The following is a 17,070-nucleotide window of genomic DNA, read 5'->3' as shown; positions in this document are numbered from 1 at the left end:
ACAGGGAAGCAAAGGAAATGCTGTTGTAACGGTCTACATGGTTTATCATAGGTATATATTAGATTAAAACCCAAATTCTGTGCATCCCATTTCTTTTATTTCAGATTCACGTTTAAGTAAAATGTAATAAATGCTAATAAATATATATATATATATATATATCTCAATGGTAATTTTTCTCATCATCCAATCCTTCGTTTCAAACATTTTTGTTTCACTTTTCTGTTTATTTCCCTTTTAAAATCTATTAACAATGAACTATGAATTTAAATTAAAAGCTAAACAGAACAAAAATCTTTTCAAGGGCTTCCCTGGTGGCACAGTGGTTGAGAGTCCGCATGCTGATGCAGGGGACACGGGTTCGTGCCCCAGTCCGGGAAGATCCCACATGCTGCGGAGCGGCTGGACCCGTGAGCCATGGCCGCTGAGCCTGCACGTCCGGAGCCTGTGCTTCTCAATGGGAGAGGCCACAACAGTGAGAAGCCCACGTACCGCAAAAAAAAAATAAAAAAATAAAAAATCTTTTCATGACTTCTGACATCAAAGATTTAAGAATTTCATAAAGATAAAAAATAATGAAATATTAATATTAGCTACAATTCACTGAGTAGCAGTTATATCCTAGGTGATTCTATACATTGTCTCTAATCCTTAAAATAATCTGGTATATTAGTTAATATTTACATCTTACATGGGAGGAAGTAAACCTGGAGAGACTTATAAATAACTTGCGCAAAGGCACATGGTCAGTACTAAGTGTCAAGACTGTGACTTGAACCTTAGTGCATCTGATTCCAAGGCTTAATAGTCTTCCCATTGCTTCGGTCTGTCTCACAGAGCAAAAGAGAGAAACCATTATAAATAACAATAACCAATTCTAAAGAGGAAATGATCTTGGAAAAAGTTTAGGTAGCAGTTACGTTTCACTGAATTTTCATATTGGTATCTGTTAAAATTTAAAGTAGAAACTCTGTGCAGAAAATAAGTTAAATACCCCTTAATAGTATATTTCAAAAGTGCATAACATTATTGATACTGATTTTAACACTTCAGGGATAAGCTTATCTCTTTTATATTAAAATTTATAGCTCTAAGTGAATTTGGTAAAGTAGCAGGATACAAAATTAATGCACAGAAAACTCTGGCATTCCTATACACTAATGATGAAAAATCTGAAAGAGAAATTAAGGAAACACTCCCATTTACCACTGCAACAAAAAGAATAAAATACCTAGGAATAAACCTACCTAAGGAGACAAAAGAGCTGTATGCAGAAAACTAAGACACTGATGAAAGGAATTAAAGATGATACAAACAGCTGGAGAGATATACTATGTTCTTGGATGGGAAGAATCAACATTGTGAAAATGACTCTACTACCCAAAGCAATCTACAGATTCAATGCAATCCCTATCAAACTATCAATGGCATTTTTCACAGAACTAGAACAAAAAAATTTCACAATTTGTATGGAAACACAAAAGACCCCGAATAACCAAAGCAATCTTGAGAAAGAAAAATGGAGCTGGAGGAATCAGGCTCCCAGAATTCAGACTATACTACAAAGCTACAGTAATCAAGACCACATGGTACTGGCACAAAAACAGAAATATAGATCAATAGAACAGGATAGAAAGCCAAGAGATAAACCCACACACATATGGTCACCTTACCTTTGATAAAGGAGGCAAGAATATACAGTGGAGAAAAGACAGCCTCTTCAATAAGTGGTGCTGGGAAAACTGGACAGCTACATGTAAAAGAATGAAATTAGAACACTCTCTAACACCATACACAAAACTAAACCCAAAATGGATTAAAGACCTAAATGTAAGGCCAGACACTATCAAACTCTTAGAGGAAAACATAGGCAGAACACTCTATGACATAAATCACACCAAGATCCTTTTTGACCCACCTCCTAGAGAAATGGAAATAAAAACAAAAATAAACAAATGGGACCTAATGAAACTTAAAAGCTTTTGCACAGCAAAGGAAAACATAAACAAGGCGAAAAGAAAGACAACCCTCAGAATGGGAAAAAATATTTGCAAATGAAGCAACTGACAAAGGATTAATCTCCAAAATTTACAAGCAGCTCATGCAACTCAATATCAAAAAAACAAACAACCCAATCCAAAAATGGGCAGAAGATCTAAATAGACATTTCTCCAAAGAAGATATACAAACTGCCACCAAACACATGAAAGGATGCTCAACATCACTAATCATTAGAGAAATGCAAATCAAAACTACAATGAGGTATCACCTCACACTGGTCAGAATGACCATCATAAAAAATCTACAAGCGGGCTTCCCTGGTGGCGCAGTGGTTGAGAGTCCGCCTGCCGATGCAGGGGACACGGGTTCGTGCCCCGGTCCGGGAAGATCCCACATGCCGCGGAGCAGCTGGGCCCGTGAGCCATGGCCGCTGAGCCTGCGCGTCCGGAGCCTGTGCTCCGCAACGGGAGAGGCCACAGCAGTGAGAGGCCCGCGTACCGGAAAAAAAAAAAAAAAAAAAAAAAAAAAAAATCTACAAGCAATAAATGCTGGAGAGGTTGTGGAGAAAAGGGAACCCATGGGAATGTAATGGGAATGTAAATTGATACAGCCACTATGGAGAACAGTATGGAGGTTCCTTAAAAAGCTAAAAATAGAGCTACCATACGACCCAGCAATCCCACTACTGGGCATATACCCTGAGAAAACCAGGATTCAAAGAGTCATGTACTACAGTGTTCATTGCAGCACTATTTACAATAGCCAGGACATGGAAGCAACCTAACTGTCCATCGACAGATGAATGAATAAAGCAGATGTGGCACATATATACAGTAGAATATTACTCAGCCATAAAAGGAAAGGAAATTGAGTTATTTGTAGTGAGGTGGATGGACCTAGAGTCTGTCATACGGAGTGAAGTCAGTCAGAAAGAGAAAAACAAATACCGTACGCGAATACATATATATGGAATCTAAAAAAAAAAAAATGGTTCTGAAGAACCTAGGGGCAGAACAGGAATAAAGATGCAGACGTAGAGAATGGACCTGAGGACACAGGGAGGGGGAAGGATAAGCTGGGATGAAGTGAGAGAGTAGCATTGGCATATATACACTACCAAATGTAAAATAGATAGCTAGTGGGAAGTAGCCACATAGCACAGGGAGATCAGCTCAGTGCTTTGTGACCACCTAGAGGGGTGGGATAGGGAGGGTGGAAGGGAGACACAAGAGGGTGGGGGTATGGGGATATATGAGTACATAGAGCTGATTCACTTTGTTTTACAGCAGAAAGTAACACAACATTGTAAAGCAATTATACTCCAATAAATGTAAAAAAATTTATAGCTCTAATATCGATATATTAGAGGTATGAATGTAAAAAGCACATTTTTAGAAAGTGTTCTTATATAGTCTTTGAGTTATCTGTACTCAATACATGTATATAATGATTGCGAGTTTTGCTAAAAAGAGTTACTGGTTTATATTTTTGCTACTTAAAGTCACAATTTTGTATAATTTTCTAATCAAGCTTTAGCAGTTTCTATACTCTTGGTAAGTATAAATTTATAGCAGCTTTACAGAGGAAAATTTTAAAACATGTAAAGAGCTTAGAAAACTTTTTTAATGTAATAATCATACTTCTAGGAATTTTCCTTAGTAATTAACTGTGTATATACATAAAGATTTGTGTACAAAGATGTTCATTACAGTGTTGTTTATATAGTGAATAATTGGAAATGGTGTTTATCTGATTTTAGGAGCATCTTAGTTCAATCAAATATGTCATGTCCAAATGATTGAATTCTATTCTATTCTATTTTATAATTTTGAATACTGAAGAATATGAGAAGATATCCTGTTTATTTTAATTATGCACAGAATGTTACAAAACTATGCAACACATTTCTGTCGCCACATTTTTACGAGCTTGTATTTTTAATCACAAAAGGTTATTTATAGAATAATCATGTAAAATGGTGAACATTCAAATCCAGTTTTAGAAATACAATATTCTGGCTTGTAAAAGAAGTTCTGAAGAAATAAGTTGAATCCAGCAATGTAATGCCAAGAGTAGAACCATCACACTACTTGGAATAGGTTGGTTAATTCTCTACTGGTGTGTGGCATTTACCATCTGTGTTTAAATTTATAATAAACAGTTTATGCCAAGAAAGAGAAATTGTAAATTTTAAGGAAATTAAGACATAGCATAATGTTTGTGGTTCTGGAATATATATGAGGTGGTTTTGTAAAACACTAAATGTTATGTTTACAAGGAATTCATTTCACATCATGTAAAGCAATAATAGTAAATGCTCAGACAATCTGAAATTCTTATATATATAATAAAGTCTTTTACCAAACTATTATCTATATTATATTTGTTGGTTAGAATTTTGGAAGCTGAATTGTAATCAGTGATTATTTTACATGTTTCAAATTCAAATCCTAATGATTTCTTCTTCCCTCTCCTTAATTCAGCCTTTTCTGTTTACATAACTACCGTGAAGATGTTAAATGGATTCTTTTTCCTGGGAAATGTCTGTCCTCCAAATTATGTTATTTAGAGAATCATGGTTCAGTGTTTAAACTAGAATGTTTTCCAATATACTGTCTCACTGCTACTGTATTTTAAAAGTAGTTTGAGAAGTGTAGAATATGGGCTTGTCAATAGACTTGGGTTCTACTAAGGAAATATGTACTCTGTCTTGATTCAATAAACTCATACTTAGTATGGTTCAGCTTCTTCATATTTACTTTTGCCTATATTAGAAAACAATTAGCTTACTAAACAAATTTGAGTATTTGTGGGTGGGGAGTGGGGGTGATCCTCTCTGAATCTTTCTCATTTGACTAAGAATTATAGGATATTTGATAACCGTGTTTAAAAATGGAGATATCCAAATATTATTGTAAACACCCAATGATTTGTTCTACCTACAATACAAGTATTTTACTGGGTTGGCTTACATAGTAGCTAATAATATTTGTTAATGTAATTTAACTGCTGTGAACCTTTACTGAACAAATATTGAAATTTATTCAAGTCAAAGAAAGAGAATCTCTAATGACTTTTGTTAAAGCTGCTATTTAATAGTTAAGGAGAAAAGTTTGTATGACATACGAGATGCAATTAACAGTAGATTTTACATTTAATAAAAAGAAAGAAGCATATGTATTTGCTTTATTCATTCCATCATAATTTGCATTAGAGCTGTGGGTGTTTAATGAGCAAATTCCAACTAAAATGCTATATTGATTTTCTAGTGAACTTTGTAATAGTCATCTACCTTGGAAAAGCTCAGTGTTTACAATTAAGCTTTCTTTACTGAAAATATTTGAGAGTTGCACATTGATTCTTTAGAAGTACTGAATTCTAGAAAAGGAATCGGGTTTTTCGTAATCACCAAATTTCACATATAACCTAATAGGTGTTAAAAATTATCATTTTGTAATACCTTACTTTTGGAAAACTGTTCTTAGCATTTATAAAATATATAATCAGATTTGTGTGTGTGTGTGTGTTTTATGGCATTTTAAAATTTAACCTTAGAATACTCCTTTAAATACACACGTTGTTTATATATTTAGAGTTGATACAGCATTATAGAGGAAAAATTGTTTTCTCTTCATCACACAGGACCAAATATACCCTTGATGTAAAGCATTTGTCTTTAGGCATAGAGTTAACAAGACTTATTAAAGCCCTTGATATTAACAGCCTTACCTTTTCAATCAAGTGTTATTGTATATAAAGTAGAACACAGCTTACATTAAATGTCACTTTATAAAGATCTCATCACACTATACAGAAGTGATAGGAAGCCTGTCGGCATTTAAAGTTTAGTAAATAGTGTTTTAACCTTTCAATATGCCAGAATATTACAGGGCAATATAACATACATGTTAATCTGTACCTAGGTGACTGTTTAGCATCATTTTGTGCATCCTATCTGACCCACAAATTAGAAGTATTTTATAATGTAAAAATGTAAAAATATCTTAGAATATCATATTTTGTACAGACCTGTGTCATTATACTGTAGTGTTCTGAATGTGTTCTGAATAATATCTCCTTCAGTTCCCATTTATAGTTTTTGCATGCCAATGAAAAAGGTAAAAATGAAAAAAGCAAGAAATGTTGAAATGGCTATAGATATAAATGGTCCAAATTAATCAAAATCACATTTTTAATGTGTGTGGAAATGAAGCCAAATTGTGAGTCTGTGGATTGAGGGTGATGATGGTATTGGTGGCATGGAACTAACGTTTGTTGAGAATCTACTTTATTTGACTAAGAGCTTTTATATATCATCTCATTTAATTTCCCCTAATAACCGTAACTGATGGTATTCTGTGCATTTTATACACCCGAATGGTGACTAACATAATTTAAGAAAAGTATAAAAAAAACAAGTTGCCTAACTTTACTGTGACAACACCTTGGATCTGAATTAAAGCCCATATTCTTCATAATACATCATGTTGTTTTCTCTAAGCTGTTATGAATATCCTTCCTAGGAGATTGTATACAACTAGAAGGGGAAAATAAAACTCATTACTGTGTACTACATTATGGGCAGAAATTTCTTTCAAAACAGCATGATGAATTGATACACAGAAGCAGAATAATGTGACACAGACAACCACATAGGAGTAATGATACTGCCTTAAAAAATATATGAAAATTGTACTGGAAACTACTGGATCTTCCAAAAGCTGCGTTCATAGCAAGAATTCCTTAACTTTATCTAAACTGTTGATTAAAAGCATTTGGTTTTATACGTGAGAAATCCAGTTGTTCTAGCACAATTTGTTATATAGTTTGTTTAACCATTCATCTGTTACTAAGAATGTGGGGTGTTTCTGGGTTTTGGCTATTATAAATAAAGATGCTATGAATATTTGTATTGAAGTGTTTGTATTTAGACATATGCTTTAATTTCTATGCTTTAATTTCTCTTGGAGAAATCCGAGTGCAATAGCTGAATCTTGTGGGTGTATGTTTACTTTTTTAAGAAACTGACATAATGTGATTATACTATCTTACATTCCACCAGCAGTGTATGAAAGTTCCAGGTTGTTTTACATCCTTGCCAACATCTTTAATGAGCCTTTCATATAAGTCATTGTAATAGGTTTGTATAGTTAACCCTTGAACAAAACCGATTTAAACTCTGCAAGTCCACTTATATGCACATTTTTTTTCAATAAATACATACTACTGTACTACATGATCAACGGTTCTGCATCTGTGGATACAGAGAACCAACTGTAAAGTTATACACGGATTTTTGACTGCAGGAGGTGTGGGGGGGTGTCCACCTCTAACGCCGGTGTTGTTCAAGGGTCAGCTGTGTGTGGTGGCTATCTCATAGTTTTAATTTGCATTTCTGTAATGACTAAAGCTGTTGAGAACCTTTTTTTGTGCTTATTGCCATCAATATATCTACTTTGAAAAAAGGGTTCAAGTTTTTTGCCCAATTTTTAATTGGGTTTTTTGTTTCCTTGTTATTGAGCTTTGAGAGTTTTTAAAATTATGTTCTAGATACAAGTCTTTTTGTCAGATATATGCTTTGCAATTATTTTCTTCCGGTCTGTGGCTTGTCTTTTCATTTTCTTAGCATCTTTTGAAGAGTGGAAATTTGTAATTGAATTAAATTGAAGTCCTACTTACCAATTTTTAAAAATTGGTTTATGCTTTGCTATTATTATAGTTAAGAAGCTTTGCCTACCTAAAGTCAAAGAGGTTTTCCTCCAGAACTTTTATAATTTTAGGTTTTGCATTTGGGACTGTGATTTATTTTGTGGAATGCAAGGTTGGTTTACCATTTAAAAATCTATCAATATTACCAAAATAACAAACCAAGAAAAGAAAAACAATCTGATCATCTTAAGGCCACACTCTGCTTTTATGTTTCAGCTCTTATATTGTAAATAAGTATCCTTTTTGCAGCTTATTTAGTGCTACATTTATTGCATTTTTGTACCTTCTATTGGTGATTTCACTGTTTAAGACAGCTGCGTGCTGAAATGCAATCTAATATTCCCGAAGCATGGAAGGCTGTGTGTGTGTTGTGGATAAACTTTGTTCAGGCATGAGTTATTGTCCTGTTGGCCATGAGTTCAGTGCTAATAAATCAACAATATATATTAACTAAGGTGTTTTTAAAAAGAAACATACATGAAACAAGGTTATGTATTAGTTGACAAAATGTTGATCAGTTTTAGCTGATTAAATTTTCTTTATGGGTCCTAATTTTGCTGCTTGATTGCATGCCTCATAATGGATACCAGACATGATGAACTTTACCATTTTGGGAGCTGGTATTTTTGTATTTTTATAAAATATTTTTGAGCTTTGTTCTGAGATATAGTTACGTTTCTTGGAAACAGGTCACTACTTCTGGGTCATGCTTTAAAGATAGGTAGGTTATTACCAGAGCAGTGTTTAGTCTAGGGTTAATTAATCCCCACTACTGAAGCAAGACCCTTCTGTGTATTCTATGTAGTAGTTCATGAATCATGAGTTTTTCCAATCTGGCTAGTGGGAACACGTACTATTTTTGGTTTTGTGGAGCTCAGGGCACTGATGCCTCTAAAACTTTCAGGTGGCTCTTTCCCCTGCATGGGTAGTTTACTCACATGTGTGTGCTCAGTCCTCAGCTGATTTCTTGAGGAATACCCTCTGCATGTCTCCAAAGCTTTCTCTCTTTGCAGCTGTTTTTTCCTCTGATTGTCTTGTGAATTCTAGCTGCTTTGGTTTCCTTAGACTCCTCTCTTCAAATTGTGGAGTCTGCTGGCCTCCTCCTGGATTCTTCCTTTCCTGTGCCATGTCCAGAAAACTTTCAATGTATTAAGCTGGGCCAGTCATAGGGCTCAACTATTTTGTTTTCCTCTCTCAGGTCACTCTCTTTATTTCCTTATCAACTTGAAAACTCATCCCATGCATGTTTTGTCCATTAAAAAATTTGTTTTAAGTTGGAATACAAATTTGGATCCTGTTACCCTGTCTTGACCAGGAGGACAAGGCTGTGTTGCTTAAAATTTAATCCTAACATATACTCTCGAAGATTTTATCATATATGCTTTTTTCCTGTTATTCACTTAATGCTTTTCTTTAAAAATCTCATCTTTTTAACTAGATAAATATATATTTTAATGGAATTTTTTTTAGTTTTAACGTCTGTACCCAAAAAGTGCACAAATAACTGTACAGTTTTATGAATCTCAGAAAGTGAACACACTTGTATAACCAGCACCCAGATGTAGAAAAAAACCAAATATTACCAATAGAATATCACCAGATATCACGAAAAGTTCCTCATCCTCCCTTCTAGTACTACCTCCAAAAGTTAGTAACCATTATCCTAAGTTTAATAGCCAGGCCATTCTTTTTTGTTTTTGAACTTTAAATAAATGAAAAAATGGAAAATTACCCTTTTCTGGCATCTACCTCAACAATATGGGTAATTTAAAAAAATTTGAATTTTAATTGGACATTAAATTAAATGCCACTCAGAAATTATAGGTCTGATGTGCTAGTTATGGTTTTCTAATATACATTAAAATGACATAACTATTAAACAATGTGTTTCACATCCTATATTTTGTGAAATACTGTCCTAAAGGGAATATGGTGGTAGATGATGCTGGAAGGTAGGCTAGAACTAGACTCCAGTTTTCCTTGAATGTTGCGCTAAGACTGTTTTGGTTTTTTTTTTTGCCTTGGAATCTATGTGTTAGCAGTAAGAAGAGTAGCCTGTTTACCCCAGAGTTTCATGGAGATTACCTTTTGATAGGTTGAGGGATGCCTTAGTGAAGTCACCTGTCCTATTTTTCTCTCCTCTGAAATTTGGTACATACTTAACTTTTTGTTATGAATTGAATCTATTTTATTTCTCTTGTGCTGCCCTTGTCTTAATTCAGGGTTTCATTGTTTCTTATGTGAACTTTTATAATAATCTAATATTGGGTTAAGGGGCATGTACAATCCAACCTGCAACTTTTGGAAGTTGATACAGGTGATCCCTGCATCTTCCACACACTGAATGCTAATCTCAGGGAGTTTCCTTCTGAAACACAGATCTGTTCAAATTGTTCCTATTCTAGAAGTTGATACTTATTTCTAGGTAGCTTAAAGTTTCAGGGAAAGGGTTATTGTGGGTTATTGATGTGAACTCTTGCTTGAACCACTCCTATAGTCTCCCTTCTGGAATTTGCTTCCATGTTTGTCCCACCTATGAACTACTTCTCACCTGGAAGCCAGAATTCCTTTTTAAATGTAAATGTGATGCTGCCATTTCCTTGCTCAGAAACCACCATTGACTACCATCACATTTAGATGAGATCTTAATTCCTTGCTGTGATTTACAGTGTGATCTCCCAAAACTCTCACCCTCTCTGTACTCCAGCCGTATTGCTGTTATATCGCTAATACTTCTAGGGCTTTTGTCCTGGTTTTTCTTCAGCTTAGTCTACTTTCAAATATGAATATGGTTACTCTTCCTTTATTTGAACGTGCTGAAATGTCACTTATTTAAAAAGGTCTTTTCTGACCACCCTTTCTAAAATAGTCTGCCCTATTCCCTATCTACCAAATCACTTTTTTCTCTGATACAGCTGTATTTTCCTTCAAAGCAATCTATCTACCTACCTACCTACCTACCTACCTACCTAATTTTTGGCCTGTTTTTCTCTCTACTGTCTGTTTCCCTGTAGTAGAATGTATACTCTAGGATGACAAGGACTTCTTAACCTGCTATATTCATATTCCTTAAAACTGGATTGATGACTGCCACAGGAGCTTGATAAATATTTGATGAATTAATTAATTTATTCACCTTCCCTCAGGCTTAGCTTCTTAGAAGTAGTTTTGACTTTTGCTTTGCCATTGCATGTTCCATTTTATACTGTATTATGGAAAAGATACAGTTGCTTTTTTCTCAGGGTTTTTTTTCTTTTCCACTACTTATAATTTAAGTAATATAAAAGTAACTATCTTGATTAACATTATATTAATCTATGACAAATCTTAGCAGAAACCCAGTGTTTTATGACCTAAAAGAACATTTCAAATGTCTTTCCTAAGTTTATTTTGTGGTTTGACAGTATAAATAAATTTGGTTCAGTGATCCAAGTATTTGAGCCCCTTTCTGTCTAAAATTGCAGTGATATTTTAAGCATTATATAAGATTTCAAGTAGAAATTAAGTTTGAGAAGTGACAATTTCAGGTAACATAAAAGCTCCCTATATAGTGCTGCAGAAATTTACATGATGTCATTTGTATTATAATCGATATAAATGGTGCCCCCGGAGACATTCAGTGCTAAACCAACACAACTCTGCCCCCATTGACTCTCCTTTTTCCTCTCCTTCCATCATCTTACTGAGGTAACTACTGTCCTGAATTTGGTGTTTATCATTTCCATGTTTATTTTAATATTTTTTACTAATTGTGTCTATCCACGAATAATAGGTTTGCTTTATTTTGCAACTTGCTATTTTTGTCAGATTTTCATTTTTGAGATTTGTCCATTTGTCCATAGTTAATTCATTTAAATGCTGCATAGTATTCCATTTTTAATGTACAGTAATTTCTTTATTCCTGCTCCAGTTATTGGACAATTGGGTTATTTGTAAGTTTTTGCTATTATATAATGCTGAAATAAACATTTTTATACATTGTTCCTAAGCATTTTTATACATGTTTCCTTGTGCACATGTGCAAGAATTTCTCTAGGCTTCATACCAAAGAGGAGATTTGCCAGGTTATGGACTAGGCACAACTTCAGCGTTGCCAAATTGCTCATCAGAGGTTGTCGAAACCTATACACCTATCTGCAGTATATTTGAATGTTTCCTTTATTTCACGTGCTCAATATTTTTTACTATTTGACCTTGTAATTTTTGCTTTTATGGGTATGAAATAGTATCTCAATTTTGCAGTAGCTTAAAAAGATAATGTTTTCTCAAGTAAACAAATGAATTGATGCTAACTCAGCTGAATAAAATATTTTTTTTGCTTTTTATTTTTGCTAAAAGTATGCATTTTTCTTTTATTTTCACTAATTATGAATTATATATTTTGGTAGCTCTGGTTGAAGAGGTGTATTTTGCACAGAGAGAACGTGATGAAGCTATTATGTCTCGACTGCAGTTAGCCAATGAGGAGAGAGATGAAGCAATTGCACGATCCAAGCATATGGAAATGTCTCTAAAACTGTATGTACACATTTAAAACTACATATGATGTTAGGAGCATTTACAAAGTACATGAATTATGTGGTGGTTACATGTTTAAAAGTGTTACTGATGCTTATATGTTACAGTGGTAAATTCCATATCCCCACAGTCTTTTTCTAAAACTTTTGGCATGCTAGTAGTTTTCAGTCACTAAAAAAAAAGAAAGAAAGAAAGAAAAAAGAAAAGAAAAAAAGAAATGCACAACACTCTTAGTACAGTTACTTTATTTCTTCATAGTTCTGTTGTTGATATCCTTACTCTACCTTCCTTTGTGACTCCTCTTTTCTTCCCTCTCCTTATTGTCACCTCCTTGATTTATTTCAGCTCTGGGTTCTTTTACTGCTCTCTGCTTACTGTGCTCATTCCTATTCTCCACTACTTTTTAAGTCTTTTAGCTGTGGGTTCTAAACTGAAACCTGACACCTGAAATAGGGTAGAGCCTGAGAATCTACATTTTTAGCAAGTGAACCAGGTGATTCTGGTATAGGTAGATAACATACTGCACTTAGAGAAACAATGCTCTGGAAAGAATTACTTCTCCAGTTTTAATGTGCACTCCAGTCACTTGGGGAATATTGTTAAAATGCAGATTCTTGTTAGATAACGTCTGGAGTGGATCCTGAGATTCTGCCTTTTTTCAAGCTCCCAGGTCATGCAAATGATGCTAATCTAAGGTGTCCACGTTGGGTAGAAAGGCCCGAGAGCATCTAGAAATGTTACCTGCAAGATAGAATGTAGTAATCTAATATTTTTATGTTGATCCCTCAATATATTTATCAAATGTTTGCTGTGCCCAATATTGTGCTAGCCTCTGAGGGATCACAATAAAATACTAATTAAAACGTGGTGGGGGGCTTCCCTGGTGGCACAGTGGTTGAGAATCTGCCTGCTAATGCAGGGATCATGGGTTCGAGCCCTGGTCTGGGAAGATCCCACGTGCCACGGAGCAACTGGGCCCGTGAGCCACAACTACTGAGCCTGCACGTCTGGAGCCTGTGCTCCGCAACAAGAGAGGCCGCGATAGTGAGAGGCCCATGCACCGCGATGAAGAGTGGCCCCCGCTTGCCGCAATTAGAGAAAGCCCTCGCACAGAAACAAAGACCCAACACAGCCAAAAATAAATAAATAAATTTATTTTTAAAAAAAACGTGGTGGGAAACTCCCTGGCGGTCCAGTGGACTCCGCGCTTCCTATGCAGGGGGCACGGGTTCGATCCCTGGTTGGAGAACTAAGATCCCACAAGCCGCAGGGCGTGGCCAAAAAACAAAAAAAAAAGACAAAAAAAACCCATGGTGGTTCATTAGACAGAATCATTAAATAATTAATACTGTAGCATTCATGTTGTGACTAGGTAACGTGATTTGGTTTTTGTTTATATTAATGGTTTCATTTTTTTTTGAAGGCTCATTCAAAAAGTAGATGGAGAGACTCATTGTAAAACATTAACTTGTTGACAACTAAAAATAAATTCAAAAATTTAGCTAAATTCCACACTGCCTACTCCCAAATAACCATCTTTATCAATAGGGAAACATTATTCCAAACATTTCTCTTTGTTTATATAAACACTACTGTCTGGAAGGATAGATGGTTGGTGGTTGAATAGATGCATACATAGAATTAATTTGATAAAAATTAATTCATTTTCTACATTCTGTTTTATTTGAGAGGCATTATATTGTAGAGGTGAAGAGCACAGATTCCAGACACAGGTACCTGTCTTTGAATCTTCACTCTTTTGCTTCCTAGCTGTACAGTCATGGACAGATTCAGAGTTTCTGGGACTCTGTTTTTTCTCTACAAAACAGGGAAATAGTGGCTGTTTTATATTGGTTGTTATGAGGACTAAATGATTTAATAAGTATTGAAAAATACTTGTAGCAAATGCTATATAAATGTTACTTGAATTGAAGAGTAGTAATCAATTGAAGTGAAACTGAAGAAATTTTTGAACTTCAGGCAGTGTTTTCTCTCAGTAAGATATATTAATTCCCAAAAGAACTATCTAAATTTAAGAGATGGAAAAACATTAAGGTGTTGGAATCTCATCAATATTTTTTGTGCAGTGTTTTAGTTAAGCAATATTATTTGACTCTCAGCTATGAAATAAATAACAGTTTTAAACTCCTTTTTTTCTTTTCTTTATGAATTCTACTTTTAAAAAATTTGTAAAAGCTGTATTGGATTCTATAGCCAAAGTGCCCCCCTTGTTTAACCTTTATTTTATATTTAAAAGGGTTGAGTAATCATTACTTGAACTTTTATCATACATGGCATTTTTACACCTGAGTTCTTTATTGTGGAGAGTTCCTGGGTAACCAAATTTCGTTTTCAAATAGGTTTTTTTGGGTTTTTTTTTTGCGTTACGCGGGCCTCTCACTGCTGTGGCCTCTCCCGTTGCGGAGCACAGGCTCCGGACGCGCAGGCTCAGCGGCCATGGCTCACGGGCCCAGCTGCTCCGCGGCATGTGGGATCTTCCGGGACCGGGGCACGAACCCGTGTCCCCTGCGTCGGCAGGCGGACTCTCAACCACTGCGCCACCAGGGAAGCCCTCAAATAGTTTTTTAAGGAAGGATTTATAAATACTTTATTCTCTACTTTAACGTACTCTAGACTGGCTGTTTGTTATCCTTATATTCAAATTGGTTATGAATAAAATTCTTGGCTCAAGTATTTTTTCATTCTAAACACTGTAAAAATGTTACTGACTTTTCTGACATTGAGTTTGCCTGAAAAGAAGTCTGAGGTCAATCATATTGCTTTTTTCCTCCCTTATAGGTGGTTTATTTTTTTCTGCCTGGGTACTTGAATGATTCTTTATTCTTGAAATAGAACAACTTAATCAGTATGTTCGGGTTGATCTGTAATATTTTTAGAACCACAGCATGCCTTTCTAAAGACTATATGATTCTTCCTTTATTTCAGGGAGATTTTACATTTGTTTTTTAGGTTTTCTATTTTAGAGACTTCAGTTATTTTTATAGGGAACTTTTATCCTTATCTATTAGCTCTTCAATAATTATTTTAATTCCTGTCTTTTTCTCTGCATTCACTGTGATACTCTTAAGCCTTTCCTTTAGTTAGTAATTCCAATTGTTACTGTCCCATTCCCTGTTCTTTCTGGTTCATTTATTAAATATTTTGTTTATTTATTCTCAATGTTCCCTTAAGTTTTCTTTCTTTTTTTAATTATATAAGTTTCAGGTCTATCCTTAAGTTTTCAATTTTCCTATTCATCTACTCTTTTGTTTTAGCGTCTTCTCTTTGAACTTCTTTTATTGAATTCATGTTCGTCTTATGTTTTTCTAGAATGCCAACCACGATAGGACAATTTTCTTCTTTCTCTTGCTTTATGTTATCTTTTATATTATGATCTTTATCTCATTTGCATGATATTTTGTCATGTGTTTGTGGTGAATTCATAGTTGGCATCTCATTTCTCTTCATCTTGCTCATGCTTAAATTGTCAAGAACTTTTCTTTGTTCTGATACAGTGCAAGTGAATTTTCCTTGATAAACATTTCATATTATTTGAAACTTATTTGCCTTTTCTGCTTCTTGGCTAGGTATTGCTTCTGGGCCACTTTTCTTCATTGCTGTAAGGCAGTGGAGTAAGAGCGGTAGTTGGGAAGACCTCCTTGGGGCTAGATACTGATTCTGTTTGAAGTTCTGTCCTCTGCTTGTAGGACTTTGTTTGGTATCTTGCACTGTTCTGACGGCTCACTCTGTCTCGTCTTGTGGATATCCTGATTCCATGGAGTATTTCTTTTGGGCTTTTATTTGTTCCACCAGTGTAGTAAAAAAAAGGCCAGCCCTGATGATTCTTGCTTCCTCTGTAAAAATTCTTCAGTAATGCAGGAAAATTTTCTTTACTTTTCTCTGGTCTGTCTACTCAACTCATTGGTCTATCAGGTTATTTCCAAGCTGTGTGGTATTAGTGAAAATTTTCCAGGATTTGGTGAGGTCACTGTCTTTTCTCAATACCTATTTTCATGTGTAAAAAGAGAAGTTGGTTGAACCTGTTGAAAATCATTTTTCCACTCTCCACCTTATCCCTACTTTTAAAAATTACTACATGATGTCCTGCTTCCTTTGCTGTTTGATTAATTTTTATCATCCGTTCAAGTGGTATGTGATGGGATACATAAATTTCTGTGTTCAGATTTCACTCCACCATCTTTACTTTGCCTTTTTTTTTCAATAAACTTTTTATTTTAGAATACTTTAAGATTTACAGAAAAGTTGTGAAGATAGTACAGAGTTCCCTCACCCAGTTTCCCTTATTGCTAACATCTTACATTACTATGGTACATATGTCACAGGGGAGAAATCAATATTGTTATACAACTATTTACTAAAGGCCACACTTTATTCAGATTTCACTGCTTCTCCCTGATGTCCTTTTTATTTTCCAAGATCCTATCCAGGATTCCATAGACATTTAGTTACTATGTCTCCATTGCCTACTCTGCTGTGTGACATTTTCTCAGACTTTCCCTGTTTTTGATGACAGTTCTGGAATATTGGTCAGGTATTTTATAGAATGTTTCTCAATTTCAGTTTTTCTGAAGTTTTTCTCATGATTAGACTGAGGTATTGGTTTTATGGGACAGAGAGTACAGGGGTGAAATGCCATTTTCATCACATCATTTCAAGGTTATCTTCTATCAATATGACTTACAGCCAGTGATGTTAATCTTGGTCACCTGGCCAAGGTAGTACTTGCCATGTTTCTCTTCTCTAAAGTTACCCACATTCCTCTTTCATACTCTGCTCTTTGAAGCAAATCACTAAAGTGCAGCTTGTACTCAATGATGGGCT

At 34.9% G+C, this 17,070-nt stretch overlaps 1 protein-coding gene across 3 annotated transcripts in view; it reads left to right on the top strand.

The window, feature by feature from the left end:
* MIPOL1 (mirror-image polydactyly 1) overlaps positions 1-17,070 on the top strand; it is a 309,506-nt gene that overhangs the window by 80,449 nt on the left and 211,987 nt on the right. For all 3 annotated transcript variants that reach the window (XM_060004659.1, XM_060004660.1, XM_060004661.1), the window contains exon 7: positions 12,099-12,228. In XM_060004659.1, coding sequence (XP_059860642.1) covers positions 12,099-12,228 — 130 coding nt within the window. The remainder of the gene's footprint in view (positions 1-12,098; positions 12,229-17,070) is intronic.

Source organism: Delphinus delphis, chromosome 2 (assembly GCF_949987515.2).
Source record: "Delphinus delphis chromosome 2, mDelDel1.2, whole genome shotgun sequence".
Taxonomy (NCBI): Eukaryota; Metazoa; Chordata; class Mammalia; order Artiodactyla; family Delphinidae; genus Delphinus; species Delphinus delphis.
This window is presented reverse-complemented; position numbering and strand designations above follow the sequence as displayed.